Source organism: Rattus norvegicus, chromosome 14 (assembly GCF_036323735.1).
Source record: "Rattus norvegicus strain BN/NHsdMcwi chromosome 14, GRCr8, whole genome shotgun sequence".
Classification (NCBI taxonomy): Eukaryota; Metazoa; Chordata; class Mammalia; order Rodentia; family Muridae; genus Rattus; species Rattus norvegicus.
In genome coordinates this window covers 62,982,133-63,006,274 of record NC_086032.1, presented here as the reverse complement: position 1 = coordinate 63,006,274, position 24,142 = coordinate 62,982,133, and the positions used below count along the sequence as shown (strand labels likewise).

The 24,142-nt window shown below is 42.1% G+C and overlaps 1 protein-coding gene and 1 long non-coding RNA gene across 8 annotated transcripts in view; one reads left to right on the top strand and one right to left on the bottom strand.

The window, feature by feature from the left end:
* Positions 1-6,389, bottom strand: part of Dhx15 (DEAH-box helicase 15) — a 37,944-nt gene extending 31,555 nt beyond the window's left edge. For 5 of the 6 annotated variants that reach the window (XR_005492917.2, XR_005492918.2, XM_063272935.1 and 2 more), the window contains exons 1-2: positions 6,139-6,389; positions 946-1,381 (exon numbers count right to left, since the gene is read on the bottom strand). Coding sequence is in view for 4 of the 6 variants with exons in the window: in XM_063272935.1 (XP_063129005.1) it covers positions 946-1,381; positions 6,139-6,209 (507 nt within the window). In the remaining 2 variants the exon portion in view is untranslated. The remainder of the gene's footprint in view (positions 1-945; positions 1,382-6,138) is intronic. The other variant, NM_001191597.1, reaches the window with a different exon arrangement.
* A 113-nt stretch (positions 6,390-6,502) lies between these two features.
* Positions 6,503-23,871, top strand: LOC108352757 (uncharacterized). 2 transcript variants are annotated; one of them, XR_010057526.1, is made up of 4 exons: positions 6,503-6,711; positions 13,330-13,422; positions 16,928-17,022; positions 20,525-23,871. It is a non-coding gene; the product is annotated as an uncharacterized LOC108352757 (long non-coding RNA). The 2 variants fall into 2 exon arrangements; XR_005493280.2 differs by lacking the exon at positions 13,330-13,422.
* The last annotated feature ends 271 nt before the right edge of the window (positions 23,872-24,142 follow it).

Genomic DNA, 24,142 nt, shown 5'->3' with positions numbered 1-24,142 from the left:
AATAAATCTAGACATTTCAAAAATCTACAAACATACTTGTCCCTGAAGTTACTGAACAAAGCCTAAGGTTGGTATGTCAGCTCAGTGAGTTAAAGGCACTGGCCATTAAGCCTTACAATTTGAGTTCAATCCTCAATACCCATAGGATGAACAGTAACTCTCCTAAGTTATTCTGATTGACACATATGTGCTTTGGCATGGGTGTACCCATACACAAACATTCACACATAAATAGATGCAGTAGTGTAAAAAATTATAAAAATAGGCTGCACCACCTATCAACAAGATCAAGTAATGGCTTGTTCATGTTTAAAACCTGTGAGCACCCGATGAGCCCCCTTTAACAGTGTTTAGTACTACAACCCTGGAAGCAGATGGATGCAGGTCACAACCATACTTTGTACCTTGCAGCATTTCTAATCATTTTCTTCTTGTGAGACAGGATCTCATTATAGAAAACTGACCTCGAATTCGGAAACTTGCCTACCTGATTCCTAAATGCTAGAAAAGATTTGCATTATCATAACTGGCAATTTCAACTTTTTTTACACTGTTCACATAATTCGAAATATTTTAACAAATACTTGGAGTAGAAACAACTACTTCAATTGTTCAGGTTTCTCTACTCAAGCACTCAAAAATAAACTTTGTATTTCTAACTCTGTATTGTCTTAGGGTTAAAATGTGTTGAAAATTATTCCTGCCGTACCTACAAGATGAGACCATACCAGTTATTTTCCTATGTGGACTCAGAAAAACCTGAACACTCTATTTGAATCACACCCTTAAAGTTACTAAAGAGTGCTCATCAAAGGACTCTCCAAGGTACTCTATAAGACAAGACAACTGGAAATGAGTTGACAGACAATGGAAAGGACTACCAAGAACCAATCAGCACATTTAGTTTGAACATGAACGTATTTACCATGGTCTTTAACAACTCACCTGTGTTGTTTTACCAGACCCAGTCTCACCAACCAGTACAAATGACTGATGTCTAACAAGAATATCTGTAAATCTATCCTTGTATTCCCAAACAGGGAGCTGAAGACGTTTCTTTAGAATATCATAATATCGAGGAGTATGGGGCAGGTTGGTAAATGGATTAATACACTGTGGAAGTGATGTGTGTCCTGCATGTCCGGTGTGTGTTGAATGGGCAGAATGTGTAGAATGTGTTGAATGAGCGGAGTGGGTTGAATGAGCGGAATGAGAAGCTTTTAAAGGTGGCAATCCAGCACTGATAAGCATAGCATTGGTGGAAGCTCTCAATTCCTTTTCCTTTTCTTTCTCCCTCTCCCGTTCTCTGTCTCCTCTATCACGTTCTCGGTCTCGATCTTTAGATCGGTCCTCTCTATCCCGATCTCGTTCCCGGTCTTTCCTAGAAATACAAAAATTTAGAAATCAGAGTGATTTTAAACACATATCTCAATTAGTTATTAGAAATTATGACCAGATTCTTCACATACCAGCATAATCATCCTTTACTAGACTAAGTCTCTAGTTTCATCCTTCTAAAACCTTAAGCATAGCAACACTAAGAACTGACCCATAGCCTATTGAAATGGCTCAGCTCCCAAGTCTGACCACCTTAATTCAATACCCAGGACATAGCCTCAACACAAAATGCAATGTAATTAAAAAACACTTGAAGCTGGGTATAATAGCATACATCTTTAAGAACCCAACACTTGGAAAACAGAGGAAAGTGATCTCTGTGAGTTCCTTGTAAATCTATGAACCTGGATCAATCAAAATGAAATGTAATAAAATTAAAAACTTTCATAAAATACAGAGTTGTTTTAAAAACTAAGAAATTCAGAAAAGTCAATTACTTTTCTAAACTTATTTTTAAGCAGTCATTTCTGGTATCTACTACAAATATTCCTAGTGGAGTAATTTTAAGATAATTTATAATAGAAGACAAACAATATGGCTTTGAGTTGCATCTAAAGGTGGTCTGAGTAGTTAGTGATAGAAGGAACCTGTTTACTCATTCATTCAAACTTTACTTCAGACCAATTCCTTAAGTTCCCATAAGGTTTTGGGACCCAGACTAAAATAATGAGGCATTTTGGAGATGAGACAGAAATAAACCCCTAACTAAACCTGTCATTGCTCTTTACTTACAACACATAAAAGTCCATTTCTTGGGACCTAAGTCTCAATACAGCAGAGCAAGGAAGAGCACTCACTCTCCACAGTCTGATGGGGGAGTAACAGTAAAGACCTTAAACAGAACACAGCTAAAATGCTAACTAAACACAGTACTGTGTGAAAATGGTTCAGCCACAGCTGTGGTAAACTTTATCCAATCTTTTTTGTCTTGGTCAAGGTTTCTATTCCTGCCCAAACATCATGACCAAGAAGTAAGTTGGGGAGGAAAGGGTTTATTCAGCTTACACAATTCACATTGCTGTTCATCATCAAAGGAAGTCAGGACTGGAACTCACACAAGGCAAGAAGCAGGAGCTGATGCAGAGGCCATGGAGAGATGTTACTTATTGGCTTGCTTCCCCTGGCTTGCTCAGCTTCCTCTCTTATAAAACCCAAGACCACCAGCCCAGGGATGGCACCACCCACAATGGCCTGGGTCCTCCCGGCTTGATCACTAGTTGAGAAAATGACTTACAGCTGGGTCTAATGGAGGCATTCCTCAACTGAGGCTCCTTTCTCTGTGATAACTCCAGTTTGTGTCAAGTTGACACAAAAAACCAGCCAGTACATTATTCTTAAAATATGAGATTCTATTCCACATAATCTTAAGAGTGAAGAAAAGCCTCACTAGCCTGTGACTTCTCTTCTATTCTAATGTCCAGGCACACACTTGGGAGCCAGAGGTGAGTTTGAGGCCAGCCTGGTATACAGACAGTTCCAGGACATCCAGAGCAACACAGAGAAACCTTATCTAAAAAGACCAAAACCAACCACCTCCTCTCCCCCCTCAACCAACAAAACAAAACAAAACATCCCAACCCCCACCCTCACACAAAACTAAATAAAGTCTCACAAGCCAACCAAAACCCAATTCACCTGCAGCTTCATTACTACAGTAGAGAAAAAAATACAATGAAAAAAACACAAAGATTTGCTAATCAGTGAAGTGAAAATTTAAATTAAAAAAGAGGGGCATGACAACCACAAATGTTGCAATACACGCGAAGGCCTAAGACTCACTTTATCTGCAAAATGGGAACTTTCACTACAAAAGTTTTGTTCATAAAAATTCTCTAGTTGAAACAATGCTTTTAATTTTAAAGAAAATAAAAACAATCCCAATGTGGTGGTTAAAACACGTTAGTCCCAGTACTCTGGAGGCAGAAGCAGGCTGATCTCTGTGAGCATGGTCTACAGAGTGAGTTTCTAATAGCCAGGGCTATGTAGAGATGCTGCCTCTTTTTAAAAAGAAATGATGGACGGACGGATGGACAGACAGAAAAGTGCTCTAAATAGCACTTTAGTTTACACTGACAATTATCGAGAACAGCGTTTCCTTGCTCACGTGCAAGCTATGGTTTTTGAAATGGAACTAAAAACATTTAATAAGCTAATAATGTAATGCTGCCTGGAATATCTGAAATGCACCAGGCAAATACTGGTTACTACTGATGTTCCATTTAAATTGTACTTGGAATAATAACGGGCACTAATATACTGCGCTAAAAAGGATGGAAACTAGTCATCTACTTCAGATATTTTATATAAACACTACTAAGCATGGGCATTAATATGTATACATATCTATAGAAAAAAAACCCAAGAAAGCACTTAATATCAATGAGCAAGACAAGAGATATGCCTTATAACTGGAGTACTGCACAAATAGGCCCCAAATTCCAAGAGCTCAGATATTACATTTTGTATTTAAGAATAAGTATGGTCTCCAAAGATGGAAATAATGATTTGGAGTAACTTACTGCTCTTTTCTTTATACCTTAAAGTGTGAAAATTTCTTGCTCACTGCATCTTATTTAATTTCAGCTACCACAGGATTGTAGTGAAACACACTTCTACCTACAAAGAATCATAATTATTGAGTTTCGATCAGGAATACTAAGAACCATTAGAATAAAAATGTCCTCAGATTTTCCAGAGCTGGTGAGATGGTTCAGAGTGAAAAACTGAGTTGACCCCTGGGGCCAGCATGGTCAAGAGGAAGTATCTAATTCCATGTTTTCTTCTGCTTGCCACAAGCAGTGGTCATACACCCAAACACACAAAAGTGTGCTGGAATGGAGACAACAGGGTCTGGTGACAGCTGGGGTGACAAAATGAACAAGCCTATGCTGTCAAATACACTAAACAAGAGCAAAAAGGAAGGAAAAGAGGGAGGGAGGGAGGAGAGGAGGGACAGAATCCCTGGCAGTCAAAAGTGCCTTCAAACTAAGTGAGGAAGAGAAAATCAATAGATACCAAGCACAAATACTGTATAAACTCATTGCTAAAGAAAATCAGTTCTATAAGAAAAAGTACTCAAAACACTTACGAAACAGCAACAACTGCCCTCCAGAATCTCTAGAAATTAAGGAATTACTCTTCAACTGAACTCTCCTGTACTTACTGACAAATATTAAATACTCAGAGAAAACATGAAGCTACCATGATACACCCAAAGTCCATTTTACCAATGTTATACATTAGCAAGAGAAATCACCATGATCACTGTGATCAATGTGGAGCCACTAATCGAAATAAATGCACTGAGTAGTGAACACACACACACAAAAACACTGAAAAGAACTATCTCAGAGTGACCTCTAAGTGGGAAATTAGTTGCATCTTAGCCAAATGTGACAATCACTACACTTTATCAATCCAATAAGAATGGCATTATGACAGGTGGTAATGTTTAACTACAGTTTTATGTTTCATGTTGAGAAAAGGAGATTTCTAGATGCCACTGTAAAGTATGGAAAAGATCACTGTAATGTTGCTCTCCCTTGGAGAATAATCATGAGCTGTATTTCTACCTAAGAACTGACTGAGCTCAAATATGAACGCTTGGAATTTTTGCTTGCGGGAATAGCTAGCTGTCTTGGGATGTTGTATTATTACAATGCTTAGTATTACAAGCTTTAAAAAAAAAACTACAGAATCAAAACATAACAAACCTACTTTCCATATTCAATATTTCAATCTAAGGAGAGCATCAGAACACATCCTATCCTGACCTATACCTCCCATTGGTAGTTAGAAAGCAAGCCCAAAAGACTTAAAATCTCAAGAGACCACACATCTGACTTGACAGCTAGTGTCACAGGACGTAAGAAAATGATAAAAGCATACAACAGTTTTGGACATTCGGACTTCTGTGTTATATTTTTTTAACTAACCAAACAGATCTCTGTACTGCCAAAGTATAAACATACAGTTAATTAAAATGGAAGGGTAGGAATATAAGCTAAAGTACATTTTAAGTATGAACTGTCACAGAAAAGCTGGAAAATGATAATACAACTGCTTACATGCTAAATGCCCCGTCTTTGCAAAAGTCTAGGAAAAGGAACCAAACTGCCAGACCAAGAATCGGTGTAAGCATTCCTCAATCTGCACGTGGGTGTTGTTTGTTCAAACACGCTTAAGATCACTTTTTGAAAAGTGCGTCCAAAGTCGGGAGGAGATAGAAATAACTTACAGAGCGGAGGGAGATTACGTATTTTCACAGGCCTACCCCACTGATGCTTAGCAAGGCCGGTTTTTAAGCAAAGCAGGAAATAAAGGAGATGGCGGGAGGGCAAGCAGAGGGCGGAAGTTGGCAACGGCCTCTTCTGAAGTGCCTCAATGGAAGGAGGCCGTCCGTCTCCCGCCAAACAGTGCGCCCCGAGGTCGGCTGGTCTTTATCCCCAAGTAGACAGCTCCCGCCGCCGCCCGGGGCCGCTCAAGGGGCAGTGCCCTTGGCCACCCCATTCCGGACACTCTCCCCGGCTGCGGGCCTCACGCGAGCACCGAGGCCTCGCGGCCCGCTCCTCACGCCCGCCGCCCGCGGCCTCGTGGCCACCACAGGCCTCTCACCCTGACCGCACACACTCGGCCCGCGCCCCAGCCGGCCGATGGCAGACAAAGACTCGGCTGCCGGGCCTGCTCCCCGCCACAAGCCAACAAAGCCCGAGCCGCGACTGCGCACCCGGTCTGTCTTACCCATCGGTCCCCGCACGCTTCTTGCCGGAGGGGTAATCCTCCCCCAGGTCCAACCGATGCCTCTTGGACATCTTCGCACTCCCAGAGCGGACGCTTAGGAAGGAAGGAAGAAGAGAGACTCCAGCAGCCGGATCCACACAGAAGAGGCCCGCTGCTCAACTCGCAGGGACCCCCACCCCTCCCGCCACCACAGACCGCTCCGTGCGGCCCGAACCAGGAGCTAAAATGGCGGCCACGACGAGGGCAGGGCCTGCGCGCGCGCCGCCGCGGCGGGCGTGCCGGCGTGGTGCGCGCGCACGCCGCCCGGAGGCGGGAACTCCCGTCCCGCCCGATGTGCCATTGGCTGAATGGCTCTGCGCCCCGCGGGCTCCTCCCCTCTCCTCCTAGCTGTGAGCCGCTCTGAGCGATTGCGAAGGACGAAGATGAGCCTCAAGCTGTCACTTGCTGCCTGGAGTTCGTTCGGAAAGTTGGAAAAGCCTAGTTCTAATTAGGAAATCTATCCAGCTGTGTATTTACTTTTGTTTTTAGGGTCTGAAGCTCAGGAAGGCTTAAGGAAACAAGATCACACAGCTGGTAAGTGGCAGAGCAGGGCACAATTATTTTATAACTCCAGAACAGGAATTTGCAGTTGTTGCGCCAGATTCCCAGCCGCGGTGAGAAACATGTTAATTTACTGTGACTCGTTTTGTCCACTTACCCCAGAACAGTATTTATTCAATCTATAGGTGTTTTGGATAGGGTTCAGAAAATTGGAGGAATTCGTACTGGACACCTTATTTTTTCTCCAATCCTCTGCCCTAGTCTCTCTCCGTTTGTGTATATATGAGTACATATTAGGCACTTGGAGATGTTAACCCTATCTCTGTCCTCGTTTGGTTTGGTTTGGTTTGGTTTGGTTTGGTTTGGTTTGGTTTTCTAAGACAGGGTTTCTCTGTGTAGTTCTGGCTGTCCTCAAACATGCTCTGTAGAAGAGGCTAGCCTGGAATTCAGAGATCAGGTGCTGTCTCTGCCTCCCAGTGCTGGGATTAAAGACATGCCCTAGCATGCCTAGTTGCTGTGCTCCTTAGTAGAGTGAACCCTGAAAGACATTTTATAGACATAATCACCTAGACTGAAGGAAATCAACAAATAGCGCATCCATTAAAACTCCACTGTAATGGCAAGTTGTTGAGGGAAGGTGACACTTAAGAGGTTGTGTATCTTTCTCCCTTCAGCCTATGTGCTTGCTCAATTGCATTTATTTCCAGAAGTGTGGGGGGAAAGAATTCTAATGATCAGCCCAAACACAGAGTATCACTTCATGTCAAGATTCTCCTTGACTGCTCCTTGGCTCTAGTCCCTCAAAAATTCTCAAAAGATTAAATACAACAGAAACATGGCAGATGACAGCTTCTATTTTTGTATCATCCATCAGTACAAATTCAAATGAATATCTTTTTGTTACTTTCACAATACCCAATACAACCTTCTAAATGTACATTGACAATCAATTAAGCCAGGTGTGGTAGTAAGTGCCTTTAATCCCAGCACTCCTGAGTGCAGAGCCAAGCAGATTTGTGTGGGTTCAAAGTCAGTTTGTTTTACATAGTGAGTTCCAGGACAGCCAGAGTAACATAGTGGGTGTCCCCCCCCCCCCCACAACCAGCCACTGAAAAGTCCCATGAGTATCTTACAGGCAATTCCATTCAAAAAGAGCCCTACCCTTGTCAGTTGTATTCCTCTTTATAGTTCCTGGATCGGAGGGGCCTCTTGTTCTTGTGCAGACTCTTGAGCTTTATAAACCCCATGACCATCCTTTTCCTTCCAAGATGTGTGTTGATGGGTCAGTCCTATGAGGAGCTCATGTGAATTACCATCATAGCTTCTCTGATGTAGGATAATGCTGGTCATGTCCAACCAAGAGGAGATAACTACTACTCTATACTTAATACTTAATTGCCTTAATCAGGGTCCTACATGTGAGAATGAAAATGTAGATATATATAGGAATTTCTTAAAGTGAATTATAGACTGTGCTCTGGCTAGTCACTGTCTTCTAACAGAAAGGTCAAGAATCTGGTAGTTGTTTCATCCATGAGGCTGGAGGTCTCAGCTGGTCTTTGACCTTCATCAGAAGCCCCCACCCCCCAAAATAGGTTCTAATACCAGGGAAGGAATACCCCAGCAGCAGGACAGATGAACTTGCCAAGAACAAAAGAACAAGGGCTTCGTTTTTTTATAGGGGCTGCCACCAAGAAGGTTGAAGAGCACCTCTAGTTCTAGCACTCAGGAAACAGAAACAGGTGGATACCTGTCAATTCCAGGTCTTCCTGGTCTACTTAGTGAGCTCCAGGATAGCCAAGGACCTGTCTCAGAGAAAGCAAAACAAAACAAAACAATACAAAACAATTCTCACAGGTACGCCCAGCTGCTTGGGTTCGAATTGATTTCAGATATAGTCAAGTTGACCTCAAGATTATCCATCAACCAATCTTTAATGTATTCATTCAGTGGATCTTTTTAAGCCTGTGTCAGGCATTGAGTTAAGTGCTAGAGAAATGGGGGGAGGGGAGGAAACAACAACACAAAAACAGGACAACTGTGTTTTCTGCCTTCATGAAACTTACTGAAAGGAGAGAAACAGCATTGAACAGCTAAGTGCATAGAAAGGTGCTTTGACAAGACTGTGACAAGTCCTAAAAATGCCATCTAGAGAGGACTGGGGTGGCGAGAACGAATAAGGGGTCTTAGTCTGGACTGAAGTTGAAAGAATAGATCCTGAGGAAAGAGACATTACATAAGGTCCGCAAGGGTCATAGAAAGTGCACCACTTGGGAGGCAGAGGCAGGTGTGTCTCTGAGCTGGAGGAAGAAAAGGAGGGAAGCATTTCTAGCAGAAATCCTAAAACTTTAGAGACTCATGTGTAGGCCCCAAAGAGAACAATCGATACTGGATAAGGAAGTGCCATCCTCTGGATGCAAAGACAGGCCACTTATGCACAACCTGGAGAGCCCTGCCCAAGAGGTAAGGGCTAAAACAGCAGCAAAGCACTTAAGTCCTGCTTTTATCTTTCCTCCTTTAAGCCGCCCACGCTGGGTTATTCGATCACTGCGATGGAGAAGCAAGCACTACATCTCTGGACCCCCATGCAATTGGGTCATCAGCTATGTGATGTTACCTCAGACCCCAAAAGTTAAGGTCAAGGTTCCTTTAAAAGAAAAACAACAACAACAACAACAACAACAACACCCCTAAAGATTCAGGACTGGAGAGATGATGGCTCAGTGGTTGAAAGCATTCACTACTCTTGCCGAGGAGCTGAGTTCAATTCCTAGCACCCACATGTCAGCTCACAACTATCTGTGACTCCAGTTACCAGGGCTCTAACACCCTCTTCTGACCTCCACAGTCACCAGGCATGTATATGGTGCGCATAAATACATGCAGGCAAACACCCACACGCAGGAAATCAATCTAACAACAAACCTGAAGATGTCCTCTCCCTAGGTGCCATCCATAAGCTCAGTAGTCCCCAGACTGCCTTGGCCCCTGTTCAACCAGGGACAAGTTCTGGTTTAACAATTTGTTAGAATGACTTGCAGAACTCAAGGAAGCAACATGTTCATTGTAAGGGATATACAATCTGGTCCTTATCCCATAGGATCAGGACATAAGACCCTGTGGTGATCGCTCTGTAAGTTTTAGGCAAACAGGAGAAGATAGTCTTCCAGGGAGCTATGAGGAGAGTCTTAAAACCCACCCCCACAGTGACATGCTTCCTTCAACAGGGCCACACTTCCTAACAGTGCCACTCCCTGGCCAAGCATATTCAAACCACCACACTATTAATCATCTAATCTATCTACCTTTCCCCCCACCTTTGGTTTTTTGAGACAGAGTTGGATCTGGCTGTTCTGGAATTTGCTCTGTAGATCAGGTTGGTTTCAAACTCAGAAATTTGCCTACCTCTGCTTCTCCTGTTTGCCTTTGGGATGGGACAAGAGGTAGAACTGTCAGCCCCTCTGGTGTGCCATGCCTGCTTGGATGTTCTCATGCTTTCTTCCATGATGATAATGAACTGAACCTCAGAACCTATAAGCCAGCCTCAATTAAATGTTGTCCTTTATAAGAGTTGTCTTGGTCATGGTGTCTCTTCTCAGCAAAGGAAACCCTAAGACAGACAGACAGACAGACAGACAGACAGACAGACAGACAGACAAGCAGGTAGGCAGGCAGGCAGGCAAACAGAAAAAAAAACAAATGACTCCCTCTATCCCCAAAATTATTCTTAGTACTAGACACCTAGAGTCTCCATTAGAAGAAAACACTAAAAGATGGATTGTTGGGAATTAAGGCAGGCAAAGAGATTCCGATTCCTGATTTCCAGACCTTTGTATTCTACTGTTAGGGAAATAGCTCCATTAGAGGTCATTCATTCAAAAGGCACATGGTGCTCTAAAGGGTAGCATGCCATCTTTGTAAGGTGTTCCCTCCAGCTGGTGACTCTAAAGTGGCTCTTGGTACTACAATATATGATATAACAGCTGTCCTGGGTTCATGTGTTTGTTCCTAATATAATAATTCAATAAATCTGATGGGGGCTGGCTGATGTAATGGGATGGTACATGACTTTTTAGCATCATCTGTGTAATGGATGCCTTCTAATAGGTATGAACATGGGAAATAAAGATTTTTACACTATGCCCACTTCTATGTGTTTTGTTTTTATTTATGAACCTGTTGTGAGCCTATGGATGCCATTTGATAGTTTGAAATCAACCATAATGGAAAACAAATTTTGTTTATCCATGTGCTATGGTTTGAATGTGCTCAGCCCAGGGAGTGGCACTATTAGAAGGTGTGGCCTTGTTAGAGTAGGTGGGCTTTGAGTGTGGGCTTTAAGGCCCTCATCCTAGCTGCCTGGGAATGAGTATTCTGCTAGCAACCTTCATATGAAGATGTAGAACTCTGTTCCTCCTGTACCACGCCTGCCTAGATACTGCCATGTTCCTGCCTTGATGATAATGGACTGAACCTCAGAACCTATAACCCAACCTCCATTAAATGTTGTCTCTTAAAAGAGTTGCCTTGGTCATGGTATCTGTTCACAGCAGTAAAACCCTAAGACACTATGTTGCCACTTCTCTGTGTCTATTTGGGCACCACATTGCTCCAAGAACTGTTTTGAAAAGTACATGTTTCTCTTTTGCAGTTGGTATGGCTTTGATCCAGAATCCACACCATGATTCTCCCCTTGGAGTTTGCCATAAAACCTACACCTCATTTTTTTTTTTTTTTTTTTACTCAACGCCCTTATACTATAGGATCTACTGGATCATGTAGTCTGAGGGGCCAACTTAAAGCTTTGAATCTCTTTTCTATGTCCTATCTATGTGAGCTGGAATACTATTCTAAGAATATAGCCTCTAGGGCCTGAAGAAGCTGTTTTACTGACCACTGCATTCCTATGATGAGAACTGCAAGGTACGTAAGTTCTCTACTTTGGAGATATCTCAGTGTGGTGAACTCCAGGTTCTCTCTCTCTCTCTCTCTCTCTCTCTCTCTCTCTCTCTCTCTCTCTCCAATCTTTATTAACTTGGGTATTTCTTATTTACATTTTGATTGTTATTTCCTTTTCCGGTTTCCAGGCCAATATCCCCCTAGCCCCTCCCCCTCCCCTTCTATAGGAGTGTTCCCCTCCCCATCCTCCCCCCCATTACCGTCCTCCCCCCAACAATCACATTCACTGGGGGTTCAGTCTTGGCAGGACCAAGGGTTTCCCCTTCCACTGGTGCTCTTACTAGGCTATTCTTTGCTACCTATGAGGTCAGAGTCCAGGGTCAGTCCATGTATAGTCTTTAGGTACTGGCTTAGTCCCTGGAAGCTCTGGTTGGTTGGCATTGTTGTTCATATAGGGTCTCAAGCCCCTTCAAGCTCTTTCAGTCCTTTCTCTGATTCCTTCAACGGGGGTCCTATTCTCAGTTCAGTGGTTTGCTGCTGACATTCGCCTATGTATTTGCTGTATTCTGGCAGTGTCTCTCAGGAGAGATCTACATCTGATTCCTGTCAGCCTGCACTTCTTTGCTTCATCCATCTTATCTAGCTTGGTGGCTGTATATGTATGGGCCACATGTGGGGCAGGCTCTGAATGGGTGTTCCTTCTGCCTCTGTTCTAAACTTTGCCTCCCTATTCCCTCCTAAGGGTATTCTTGTTCCCCTTTTAAAGAAGGAGTGAAGCATTCGCATTTTGGTCATCCTTCTTGAGTTTCATGTGTTCTGTGCATCTAGGGTAATTCAAGCATTTGGGCTAATAGCCACTTATCAATGAGTGCATACCATGTGTGTTTTTCTGTGATTGGGTTACCTCACTCAGGATGATATTTTCCAGTTCCATCCATTTGCCTATGAATTTCATAAAGTCATTGTTTTTGATAGCTGAGTAATATTCCATTGTGTAAATGTACCACATTTTCTGTATATCTTGAGAGAGAGACTGTGACTCCAAGTTAGTACCAAGTTGGTTCAGTCTGTACAAATGATGACTACTAAGCCAGAAGACTCATGTTCAATCCCAGGAACATAAATAATGAGAGGAGAAAACTGACTCTTGAAAGATGTTCTCTGACTTCTATATATGTTTCATGAAGCATGTGCTCATAACATATGATGAATAAATGTTAAAAAAACAGCTTTTTAAAAATAAAAACTAAAAACTATTTGAGTTGATTCATACAGTCATACTAATTAGCTTTCTTTTGTTAATGATTATAAAGTGTTTAAGTATATAATTGACAAAACTGTACACATATGTATTGAGCGCTATGAAACTATTCAGTAGAACTGCAGGTGTGCAGAGGGAAGACACTGTTCTTGGATAAACATATCCTGCCACCTGTGGACATGCTGACTCACAAGAACAGGAATCAAATGGCAAGACTGCCCAGATACAGGTTCCCCCAAATTCCATGTTCCAATGCGGAAGTGGTTTCATGAGGTTTGATCGAATCTTTACAGAACAAAAACAGTCATAAACCAGTGCAATTTAAAATACATTTGTGGGTACATTAGAGAGTGAGCAAGATGGGAAAAGCTTTTCTATAGGCCCAAGATGCTATCTGACAACATTCTTACTTTTTGCTTTGGTGGAAGCTAGTGGTTTGATTTAATGGATTAAAAAGCTTTTTGGTTTTGTTTGTTTGTTTTGTTTTTGAGACTGGATTTCTCTGTATAGCCCTGGCTATCCTGGAACTCACTATATAGACCAGAGATCTGCTTGCTACTGCTTCCCAAGTGCTTGGGTTAAAGGTTCGTACCACCACCCCTGACATTTTCATTTATCTTTATATGTGCGGTGTTTTCCCTGCATGTCTGTCGTGCACCACATGCATGCCTGGTGCCTGTGGAGGCCACGAGAGGGTGGATTCCCTGAAATTGGACTTACAGATGCTTGTGAGTTGCTGTGTGGGCACAGAGAACTGATCTGGATCCTCTGCAAGAGCAGTATGTGCTTTCAGCACTCGATCCATCTCTCCAGATCATCCCAGCCCCATTCCTAATGTATACAGTGCAGAAAAATTCAGAACACTTGTACACCTATCCCCAGGACTTTTTCACCTTGTAAACTGAAACTCTATATCCATTAATTACTGTGTTTATTTTAATAGACTCCTCATATACCTTTGCTCTTGGAAACTGCTAACTAGAATTGACCCTATCTCAATATTACTATCTATTAGTCACAAGATGTTAGTTTAGACACAGATGTGGGCAAAGATTGACTGTTCTTAGGGTTAGAAGTAGGCCAAGGTAAGATAACTAGCTCTTAGACCTCCAACATTCCAACCCTTCCACAGAACTGCAGTTCTAACCAATCAGGCTCTGCAGACACAGCTTCCTTTAGAAGTTCTCATTCATATACACTCTACCCAGACCTATGCCCCAAGTCACCATTTTATTTTGTGGCTTACTGAACTCCCCTAGAACACAATTTGCATTCCTTGTCAGGTGATCCATAAGCTGTCACTTCTCTGAATCAGATTCTAGAAAATCACAGTTCCTTTAATATTGTCTTTCTTCAAAATGTTCCTGAAAGTCACATATTGTCCCTTTTCCACTTGAAGAAGTAGTCAGCTGTTACAGTCTTGTTATGGAACTTGCAAGTAACAACTTGTGTCCAAGATAGGTCTGGCCACTGGTCCTCAATAAGCCAATTAAGCCAAATTAAAAATGGAGAACCAAAAAGGGAAAGGTATTCAGTGTAGCCACATGGAAAGAGGGACAAAGGAACCCAGTTTGGATCTCTAGGATCCTGAAATGGGATTGAAGTTTAAATAGACGGCTAAAAAGTTGTACACTGATGACCTCTCATTTAAGGCGTGGTTCCATCCACCATTAGCCCTTCATTCTCCTCCTGTAAGATAGTCTGTCGAGTTGCTAGAACTGTGTGAAATCTCTCCTTTGAAAGAACAGGTTTCCCTGCCTAACTGTTACCTTTCCCTTCCACAAGCATGAGATTTCTGGAGAAATTGCTTTTTCTTTGGGGTCCATTGTTTGAATAGCCTGGTGACTGAGAAGCACAGGTGTCTCTGGAAAATACCTTCATTTCTGCTAGGCCCGTTGCACTCTTCCCTAACTTTAGAGAGAAAACCTTCACCACTCAAACTTGCCTAGAGATCCTGAGACTCTTTGATACTCTCTTTCCATTGTTTTTGTGTTTGTTTGTTTGTTTGCTTGCTTGTTTGTTTGTTTGTTGAGACAAAGTCTCTTTATGAAGTCCTGACTGTCCTGGAGTTAGCTTTGTAGACCAGGACAGCCTTATAATCATAGAATTTCTCCTGCCTCTGCTTCAGGAGTGCTGGGATTAAATGTGTGTACCACCATGCCCTGCCACGTCTTTTCTGTGGATACCTATCTTGTCACCTCCCAGGTGTTGGGTATATGGAAATTTTCTTGACTTTTTTGACCCTGCAGAGTGATGTCATGGATTAACAGGAATTTTTCATGTAATGCTGTGTGTATAGGTGTATAAAGTAAGCATATACAGAGAACATTTACTCTTAATAAATAATCAAGGAATGTATTTTAAGATAATTCCTGGGCGTACATGTAATTTTATCATTTATTAAAGATGAAAGCAAATTTACATACTAATGAAGTAAATATGCTTATTCATTTTTACATAGAAAATTAAATAGCCAGGCATAGTGTTATGTGTCTTTAATCACAGCACTTGATAGGCAGAGGCAGGCAGATCTCTATGAGTTTGAGGCTAACCTGATCTTCATAACACATTTCAGAACAGCCAGAGGTAAATATAGAGCCTCTGTCTTGCAGAGGAGGGAAAGAGAATTAATATATCTGCCAGGCAAGATAGGATATTGGCATTAACAAATCCAACTTTCTGATTGGATTTGAAGCCTGCTCCACAATAGGAATTTAATACTTGTCAAAGTTCATTGCTTTAGGAGGTCTTAGGACCTAGAGGGGGAAATCTACTACTGTAAATTTACTAAATGGCCATGTTGTCAAACTGTCTTTTAAATATTTACATCTGTACCTGTGGATCTGTTCTCTTAACCTTAGAGAAACTTTTTTTTGCAGTGGATAGTGGTTAATATAAACTCATAACTGATGAGATTACTGAGAATATGTGGACTGATGAGTGTTCAACCCTAAAAGGGATATTTATATCAACCTTCCCTAAGACTCAAGGAATATCTCAAGGAGGATGCAGAGAGAATGTAACAGCCTGAGCATAGAGTGGAGTGCTATGGGATCTGTCTTCTGGACATGAAATTCTGCTGTACTTAGGAGTTATGGTTTCCTGCACAAGACGTACACAACATCCAGCCAATGTACATTCTAGCATGAATGAGCAGGAAGCTCACAAGGTCATACTCCAGCTGGGGAACTATTGGCTGTTCACGGATACTGGGCATTAGGAAAGTAGTTCTTCTCTGGGAGGGCGGCCACTGGTACACTGCTCATGCCCCGTGGATGGCCCTACACTTATTTACATTCCCTCAAAATTTGATGCGTTTGAACCCCTTCTCCAGCAAGACTACCATATAAAGGCTCCAAATCTTTCTGAAACTGCCCTACCAGGAAGGGACAAATATTCAGACATGTGAGCCTGTTGGAGACATTCCCCATTCAAACCACAGAACACATCCATGTAATTAATATGCAATTTTATTTATTCTCTAATGTTAAAAGTATATCCACACCAGGTATCTTAGTTAGAGTTACTATTACTGTGATAAAACACCATGACCAAATCAACTTGGGGAGTGAGGAGGAAAGGGTTTCTTTGGCCTACACTTCCATTTCACTGTTGATCATCAAAGGCATCTAGGACATGAACTCAAACATGGCAGGAACCTGGAGGCAGAAACTGATACAAAGGTCATGGAGGGCTGCTGCTTTCTGGTCTGCTTCCCAGGGCTTATTTACCTGCTTTCTTATAGAACCTAGAACCACAATCTCAGGGGTGACCCCATCCACATCAGTCAATGGGCTGGGTCCTCCCAAATCAATCACTAATTAAGAAAATGCTCTACAGACTAGACTACAGCCCAATCTTCTGGAGGCATTTTCTCAATTCGGGTTCCATGCTCTCAGCTGGCTCTAGCCTCTGTCAAATTGACAGAAAATTGGTCAGCACACTAGGTGTAATGGTTTGCATATGCTCAGCCCAGGGAATGGCACTATTAGAAGGTGTGGCCTTATTGGAGGAAGTGAGTTACTGTGGGGGTGGGGAACCTCCTCCAAGCTGCCTGAAGATGTTCAGTCTGTTCTTGGCTTCCTTCAGATGAAGATGTAGAACTCTCAGCTCCTCCTGCACCATGCCTGCCTGGATGCTGCCATGTTCTCTTCTTGATGATAATGGAGTGAACCTCTGAATAGGTAAGCAAGCCCCAATTAAATGTTGAAGCTTATAAGACTTGCCTTGGTCATGGTGTCAGTAAGACCCTAACTAAGACAGAAATTGGTACCAGGAGTTGGGTACTGCTGTGATAGGCCTGACCATGCTTTTGTTTGGAAGAATGTAGATTTGGATACTCTGGAAAGCAGTGGAATGAATTCAGTTGAGCTTAATGGGCTAGTCCTAGTAAGAATAAGGAAGACTTTGTTTCTGAGGGTGATTTGAACTGTGTAGCCTGGGCCCAAGAGGTTTCAGTGGAGAAGAATTTCAGAATGTGGCCTAGATACTGTTTTTGTGTTATTTTGGTGAAGAATGTGGCTACTTTTTGCCCTTTTCTAGTGAGTCTATCTGAGGCTAATGTGAAGAGACTCAGATTAAATTGCATTGTCAAAGGAAGTCTCAGAAACAACCATCATAGATTTTGTTCTCTGGTTAAGTCTCATGAAGAAAATTTTGAACAAGAAAAGCAAGCTGAGAAAGGAAAAATATAAAATATATGGTTGGAGTATTAAAGGGGCACCAGGAAGTGAAATGGAGCTGAATTCTGTGTTCAAGGATATTAAATTGAATTAAGGGAGTAATGACCTTGTGGCAAGATTCCTCCCAGCTAAGTTTAGGTTCAGGCACCGTAGTACAAGCCTTTAATTCCAGGAAGAAAAGACAAGCAGATCTCTGAGTTCAAGCCCAGCCTAGAACAGAGCAAGTTCTAGGAGAAGAAAAAAATTAATTCCAGGCTTGGTGAACCACACCTTTAATCCCAGTGCTTAGGAAACATGCATGCAAATCTCTGAGTTCAAAGTCAGTCAAAGGAAGAAGTTCCAGGACAGTCCAGCTTAAGCAATGAAGGAGCTGGAAAACAGAAAGCTGGTGATAATGTGATAGAAAAAAGAACACCATGCTCCAGGTCCAGCAAGCAGCAGAACTCAGCAGTTTTGGGCACATGGCTCTGACTTTAGAGTGAAAAATAGAAGCGACTACTGGGACAATTGGTGCTGGTTAGCTGGAGCTAAGAAATTAGTGGTGATTAAGAAGAGAGCAGCACCACTGAGGTTAAATCTTCTGGGAAATGTTTTTTGAGAGCCGTGTCCCAGAGACAGCCAAGGTTGTACCTCATGCTGCAGCCGTACTTGGTAAGGTGTAAGAGTCACCCAGGTGTACTGGTTTTGAAGGCATGAAGGGGTCATGAAGAGCAGCTAAAGCTTGGCACTGTGAGAGGCCATGAAAGGCCATTAGTGAAGGTGCAGCCTCCATTGTAGTTGACAGCCCAGGACTGAAGGGATGATACAAAGGATTTGAGGCTTGGCACCATGAGGAGAGCCTGTGAGAGATTATTGGTAAAGTCTAGTTGTAGCAGAAGACTCCAGTATATTGGATACGCCAGTCCCTTGGGTTGATCACCAAGAACAGCAGTGGTAGTGGAGTGGATCAACCTGAGCTTAGAGTGCTATAGAGGGTAGAGTTGGAGAAGTGATGCCAGTCCTTTGGATGAGCCCAGAAGATCATGTGTGGATCCCAGACACTGAAACAAGAAGCTGTAATGCTGAGGTTGCCTTGGAGACTCCAGGATGTTTGAGATGCCAGAGTCATGGTCTATCTGCTGAGAAAAGCTTCTAACAGGGAGTGGAACCAGCCCAAGTGAAAGAAGTTTGATGCAGTCAACAAAGATGAAAAAAGAAGTTGGAGATCTGAAGACTGCATAGACATCAGACATGGAGATGTTTGGAGTTTGCCCAGCTGGTTTCCTGTCTTGCTTTGGAGATTACAGCTAAGTGATTGCACGAATCTCAGAAGAGACTTTAACACTGTTGAGACTGCTATAGACTATGGGGACTTTTGAAGTTGGACTAACTGTATTTTGCACTATGCTATGCTTAGGTATGGCCCCCATAGACTCATGTTTGAACAAGCCAGGGAGTGGAATGCAATGGTTGTATATGCTTGGCCCAGGGAGTGGCACTGTTAGCAGGTGTGGCCTTGTTGGAGTAGGTGTGTCACTGTGGGGGTAGGCTTGAAGACTCCTCCTGGTTGCCTGAGGATGCCTAGTCTGCTCTTGGCTTCCTTCGGATGAAGATGTAGAACTCTCAGCTCCTCCTGCACCATGCCTGCCTGGATTCTGCCATGTTCTCTCCTTGATGATAATGGACTAAACTTCTGAACCTGTGAGCCAGCCCCAGAAATTTATAAGACTTGCCTTTGTCATGGTGTCTGTTCACAGCAGTGAAATCCTAAGACACCGGTCTGTGAGATGACTCAGTAGATGGAGGTACTTGCTGCCAAGACTTGAGTATCTCCTTAGGATCCACATGATAGAAAGAGAGAAGTGACTCCTGCAAGTTGTCGTTTGACCTCCACACATGGTCCATTGCATGTGTATGCATATATACACATATGCACTCAATAAAAATGTCATAAATATATTTTAAAAATATCAACTGGGTATTGGTTACACACACCTTTGATCCCAGTATTCTAGAGGCAGAGGCAGGTGGATCTCTGAGTTTGAAGCTAGCCTGGTCTATAGAGTGAGTTCCAGGACAACTGAGGCTACATTATATCTTTAAAATATATCTAAAATTTTAAAGTAAATTTCTTAATGATTTATTCCCAGAAAATGTTTTATTCATATATCTGTCTTATAAACTATATATTTAATATAATATATATATAAATAATACATATTTAAATTACTGAGTCAGGGGCTGAGGTTGCAGCTCAGTGGTAGAGTACTTGCATGTATAAAGGGGGTTTGATCATCAGCACCAAAAACAAATTTCAAGTGAAAATGGGTTGCAAGTGAAAAATATTTACGAAGTCCCTACCTCAATTCAAGGAGCAGTTCTGTTGGGATTGTCAACAGTAGCATGTCTTAGGTGTAGGAGGAAGCACACCATCGAGTTAGGTATCCTGTAGGTGAATGTAAAATGCCATTATAAGTTTAGGACATGCAAGTGTATAAATACCCTCTGCTTTCTGCTGTCCCCAGATAAAGCTTCAATGTAATGATTTAGCGAATATCAGCAAGTGTGTTTACAGGGCTTCCAGACAGTTCCTCCAGTGGGCAGAAGGACCTTTGGTTGCAGCCTTGAAGGGTCTGGGTAGGAAATGCACCTGACCTGAGCACCTGACTTTCTTTTCTTTTCTTTTTTCTTTTCCCTTTCCTCTCCTCCCCTCCCTTCTCTCCCTCCCTTCCTCCCTCTCTTCTTTCCTTTCTTTCTTTCTTTCTTTCTTTCTTTCTTTCTTTCTCTTTCTTTCCTTGTCAGATTCAAAGACCCTCCCCCAGCCTTATGCAAAGACTCAAGAGCAATCTGAAAAAGCTGCCACAGAGCAGCGAAACAAATAACATTAATAATTATGCTACATTGAAACCATATCCATTATGCTTATATCTGACAGTTTAGAAGTAAAGAAAACATAGTTACTGTCTTTAGCAGGTTCCATGAGACCACATCCTCTGAACAGTCCTGTTGTCTTCTATATTCCCAGGCACTAGGTGGTTGGAAAAGATACCAACTTTTGTAGAAGGACCTTCGAGAGCTGTTCCAGTTAACAGAGATGAAAGGATGGATCTATTCAGCGTTGTGGAGGTCCTAACAGATCGGTAGATGGACTTCTGACAGCAACAACAATTAGGCCTTCTCCACGACCTAAATGAATGTTGGACATTGAATGACACCACAACATTGCAGATAACAAAGCTCAGGCTAAGGGAGTGTTTTGGGGAAACAACCTCTTTACTTCAGTAAAGAATGGAAGAAGAGGGGGGATTCTGTAGACTAAAACAACCTGAACACTTAGCACCATCAGCTCACTGACAGCTTTAGCTATCAGGATTCTATCCAAATAAGCCATGAGATAACGGGGGATTAGAACATGATCAGACATATCTTCATATCAGGAATCGCTTAATTTTAGCTGTTATAAATGGCCTGGAGAGATCATCCAGTGGGGAAGAGCACTTGCTGCTCTTGAAGAGGATCAGGGTTCAGCACATACACAGTGGATTACAGCTGGCTGTACCTCCAATTTCAGGAAATCAAACATCATGCTCACTTCATGTAGTGCACATACATACCACATAGACAAAACATTCATACCCATAAAATTAAAATACAGAACTAAAAATAAAATGCTACTGAACTTTTCACGTACTCCAGTGAAGAACAATGCCCTTCTTAAGAGAGCGGTAGCATCCGAGTTACAGTCTGGACAGTTCTCCCTTTTACAAGGTGGAATAAGTCAGACAGAGTCATTCAGAAATCCACACACAAATATCCTAAGCTTGAATAATAACAACAACAAAAAGTTCTGTTGAAGATAAATAATGAGAGGCCTGCCTTCAACTGAAAGCCGCAGTGATAAAAATCACAGTAATGCAATCAACATGGTATCGGCATCAGGACAGACAAATCAGTGGAGCCGAACACTGAATCCAAAAATAGATTTCAGCATATATCATAATTTAATATGTGACAAAGGCAGTATTTCAATTCTGTGGGAAAGAATGGTTTATTCAATAACCAGTGCCGGTGTAACTGGCTATTCATCTAGAACAAAATGAACTTGGGTCTCAATTTCACAAGTCTAAAAACAGATTCTAAATGGATTAAAAACTTAAGTGTAAGCCATAAGCCTTAGAGAAACATTCAGGTAGCTACACGCAGACGTGGGTGACAGAGAACACGTTCCAAAAACTAAAACCAGGAACTCGGGAAATGGGAAATGGGTGGTAACAAAACTCAAAACCTCTAAATGGCCAGAGATGCCAAGACCGTCATGTCAAAACTTGTTTAGTAAAGCACGTGAAACACAGATAACACATGAGGGGTAAATATTTCTCACAAGCAGCAAATACATAGAAGTCGATAAAGGAAAGATAAAACATTCCAAGTAACTAAAAAACATGTTAAAAGTTTTTAAGCTCACCAGCATTTTGGGTTTTGCAGTTAGGATAATAATATCTAGCCAGATGTGGCAGCATATGCCTATAATCCCACACTCAGAAGGTAGAGGCAGGAGAAACAAGGATAGCCTTAACCACATAGTGAATTTGAGGTCATCCTGGACTTCCTGAGACCCTGCCTAAAAACACCAAATAAAATTACTCCACTAGTTACGAGGCATTATGTTACACCCATGAGATTCAAAACATTCAAAAGACTAATACTGTTGCAGTGTTTGTGAAACTGAACTGTTGCTGTAGTCCTAAAAAATCTGTTAAAAAATCTGCACAACCTTTGACCTAGTGATTCAACCCCGAGGCAGGTGGAAATAATTAACAACAAGCCAATATGGAAGGCTTTATGCAAAATTGTAGTAGCAAAAAATTAGAAGCAAAGTAAACGCATAACCGTGAAGGAACAGTTTAATAATTTTTTTTGCTACATTTGCAAACGTGCTGAATGGTGTCTCTGCTTCATAAAATAGTAGGCTTTGACTTCCAAGGTAGAAGGGAACTTTTAGTGAATTAGGATTCTCACAAGGGTGGCGTGAGAAGGGCAAGCCACTGGAGTCTTACGGCTCCTAGAGGCAGACTGATGTACATGGTAAGTTGTGTGTGTGTGTGTGTGTGTGTGTGTGTGTGTGTGTGTGTGTGTGTATGTGTGTGGTGTATGTGTGTGTTTATGTTTGTAAACAGACTTCCATCTGTTTAGGATTGCATGAGCTTAAGGACATGGTAAGGCACAGACATGGGGTTAACAGTGGGGCTCTGCCACTCTGGAGTACAATTTGGGTAGATGCTGAAAGGAGGAAGGTGAAAGAAGACACAGGTCTAAAGTTTTCTAAGAACTTCATTCAGATTAAAAAAGAAAAAAACATCTAGTGTGAGTCAGGGAGTTGAGGCTGGTTCATGCCTTTAATCCCAGCATTCAGGAGGCATTGGAAGGTTGATCTTGAGGTCACCCTGGTCTACAGAAGGAGTTCCAGGACAGTCAGGGCTATTCGGTGAAACCTGTCTCACAAAAACAAAACAACAAAACCTACTGTGATATGCTATTAATATGTCTGCATCTTAATGTGTTTATTTGCCTTTCTTGTTTCTGGGACCAAAGACCGGACAAGAAGCAACTGAGGAGGGAAGGACGTTTTGACTTGCACAGTTGGGGGAGGAGGGCACTCTGGCAGGGAAGCCATGGGAGAAGCAGATTTCAGTTGTGATGACAGGATCTCTTGAACCTGCTAGCTCACATCTACTCGTAACACAAAGCAGAGAGGAGACAGGACGTAAGTAGATGCTAAACTTCAACTCCACCAGACAGCTCCCAGAGGGCTGTTTCCTCCAGATAGGTCCTACTTCTCAAATGGTCCACAACTCCCACAAATAGTACTACTAGTTGGGGACCAAATATTCAAACACCTGTTCCTATGGGAGAGACTTTGCATCCAGACCACAATCATATATGTTTAAGCATTGTATGTGTGTGCATGTATGCATATATACGTATATTGCATAGACATAGAATAATATACACTACATTGGCAGAACAAGATGGAATTAATTATACCCAAGTATTTGAGAATGTGATTGATAAACTATTAACATTTTAAAAATGGTAACATGTGATAAGACTGTGTTTTGACACAGTGGACATATGAGAGAAGGCCTACAGAGCTGAGTTATATAAAAGCTTGTGATTCTACTGAGCCATGCAAATGATAGGAAAGGACAAATGCCATGTTGTTAATGTGGTACCCCTAAGGGAGTGGGGATGGATGCAACAATGGACTGTTTCTTTTACACATAACTGTGCTGTTTTACTTGTTCAATCGGTCTGAATGTTTTGTAATTTGAAATAATAAAATAATTAAAAATATAGTCTTTCACCTAAGGATATGGTAGCTTCCATTCTGCATTGAATTCTCCCCCTCCCTCCCAGATAGTTTCTTGGTCCCTCTAGCTTCCTCTTGATATTTCTCTTAAGTCAAGAATGAGTGTTTGAGGTTTATGGCATTTTATTGGCCGAGTCTCCTAAGACAGTCTGGTTGCCCTCCCTTCTTAATTGTTTGTCTTCCTTGTCTTTTTGTGTCCTTTGTGGATGTCTTATCCAGTCTCAGGGCTTTGAACACAACACCTATATGTACAGTCCCGGGTCTGGAGTTCTC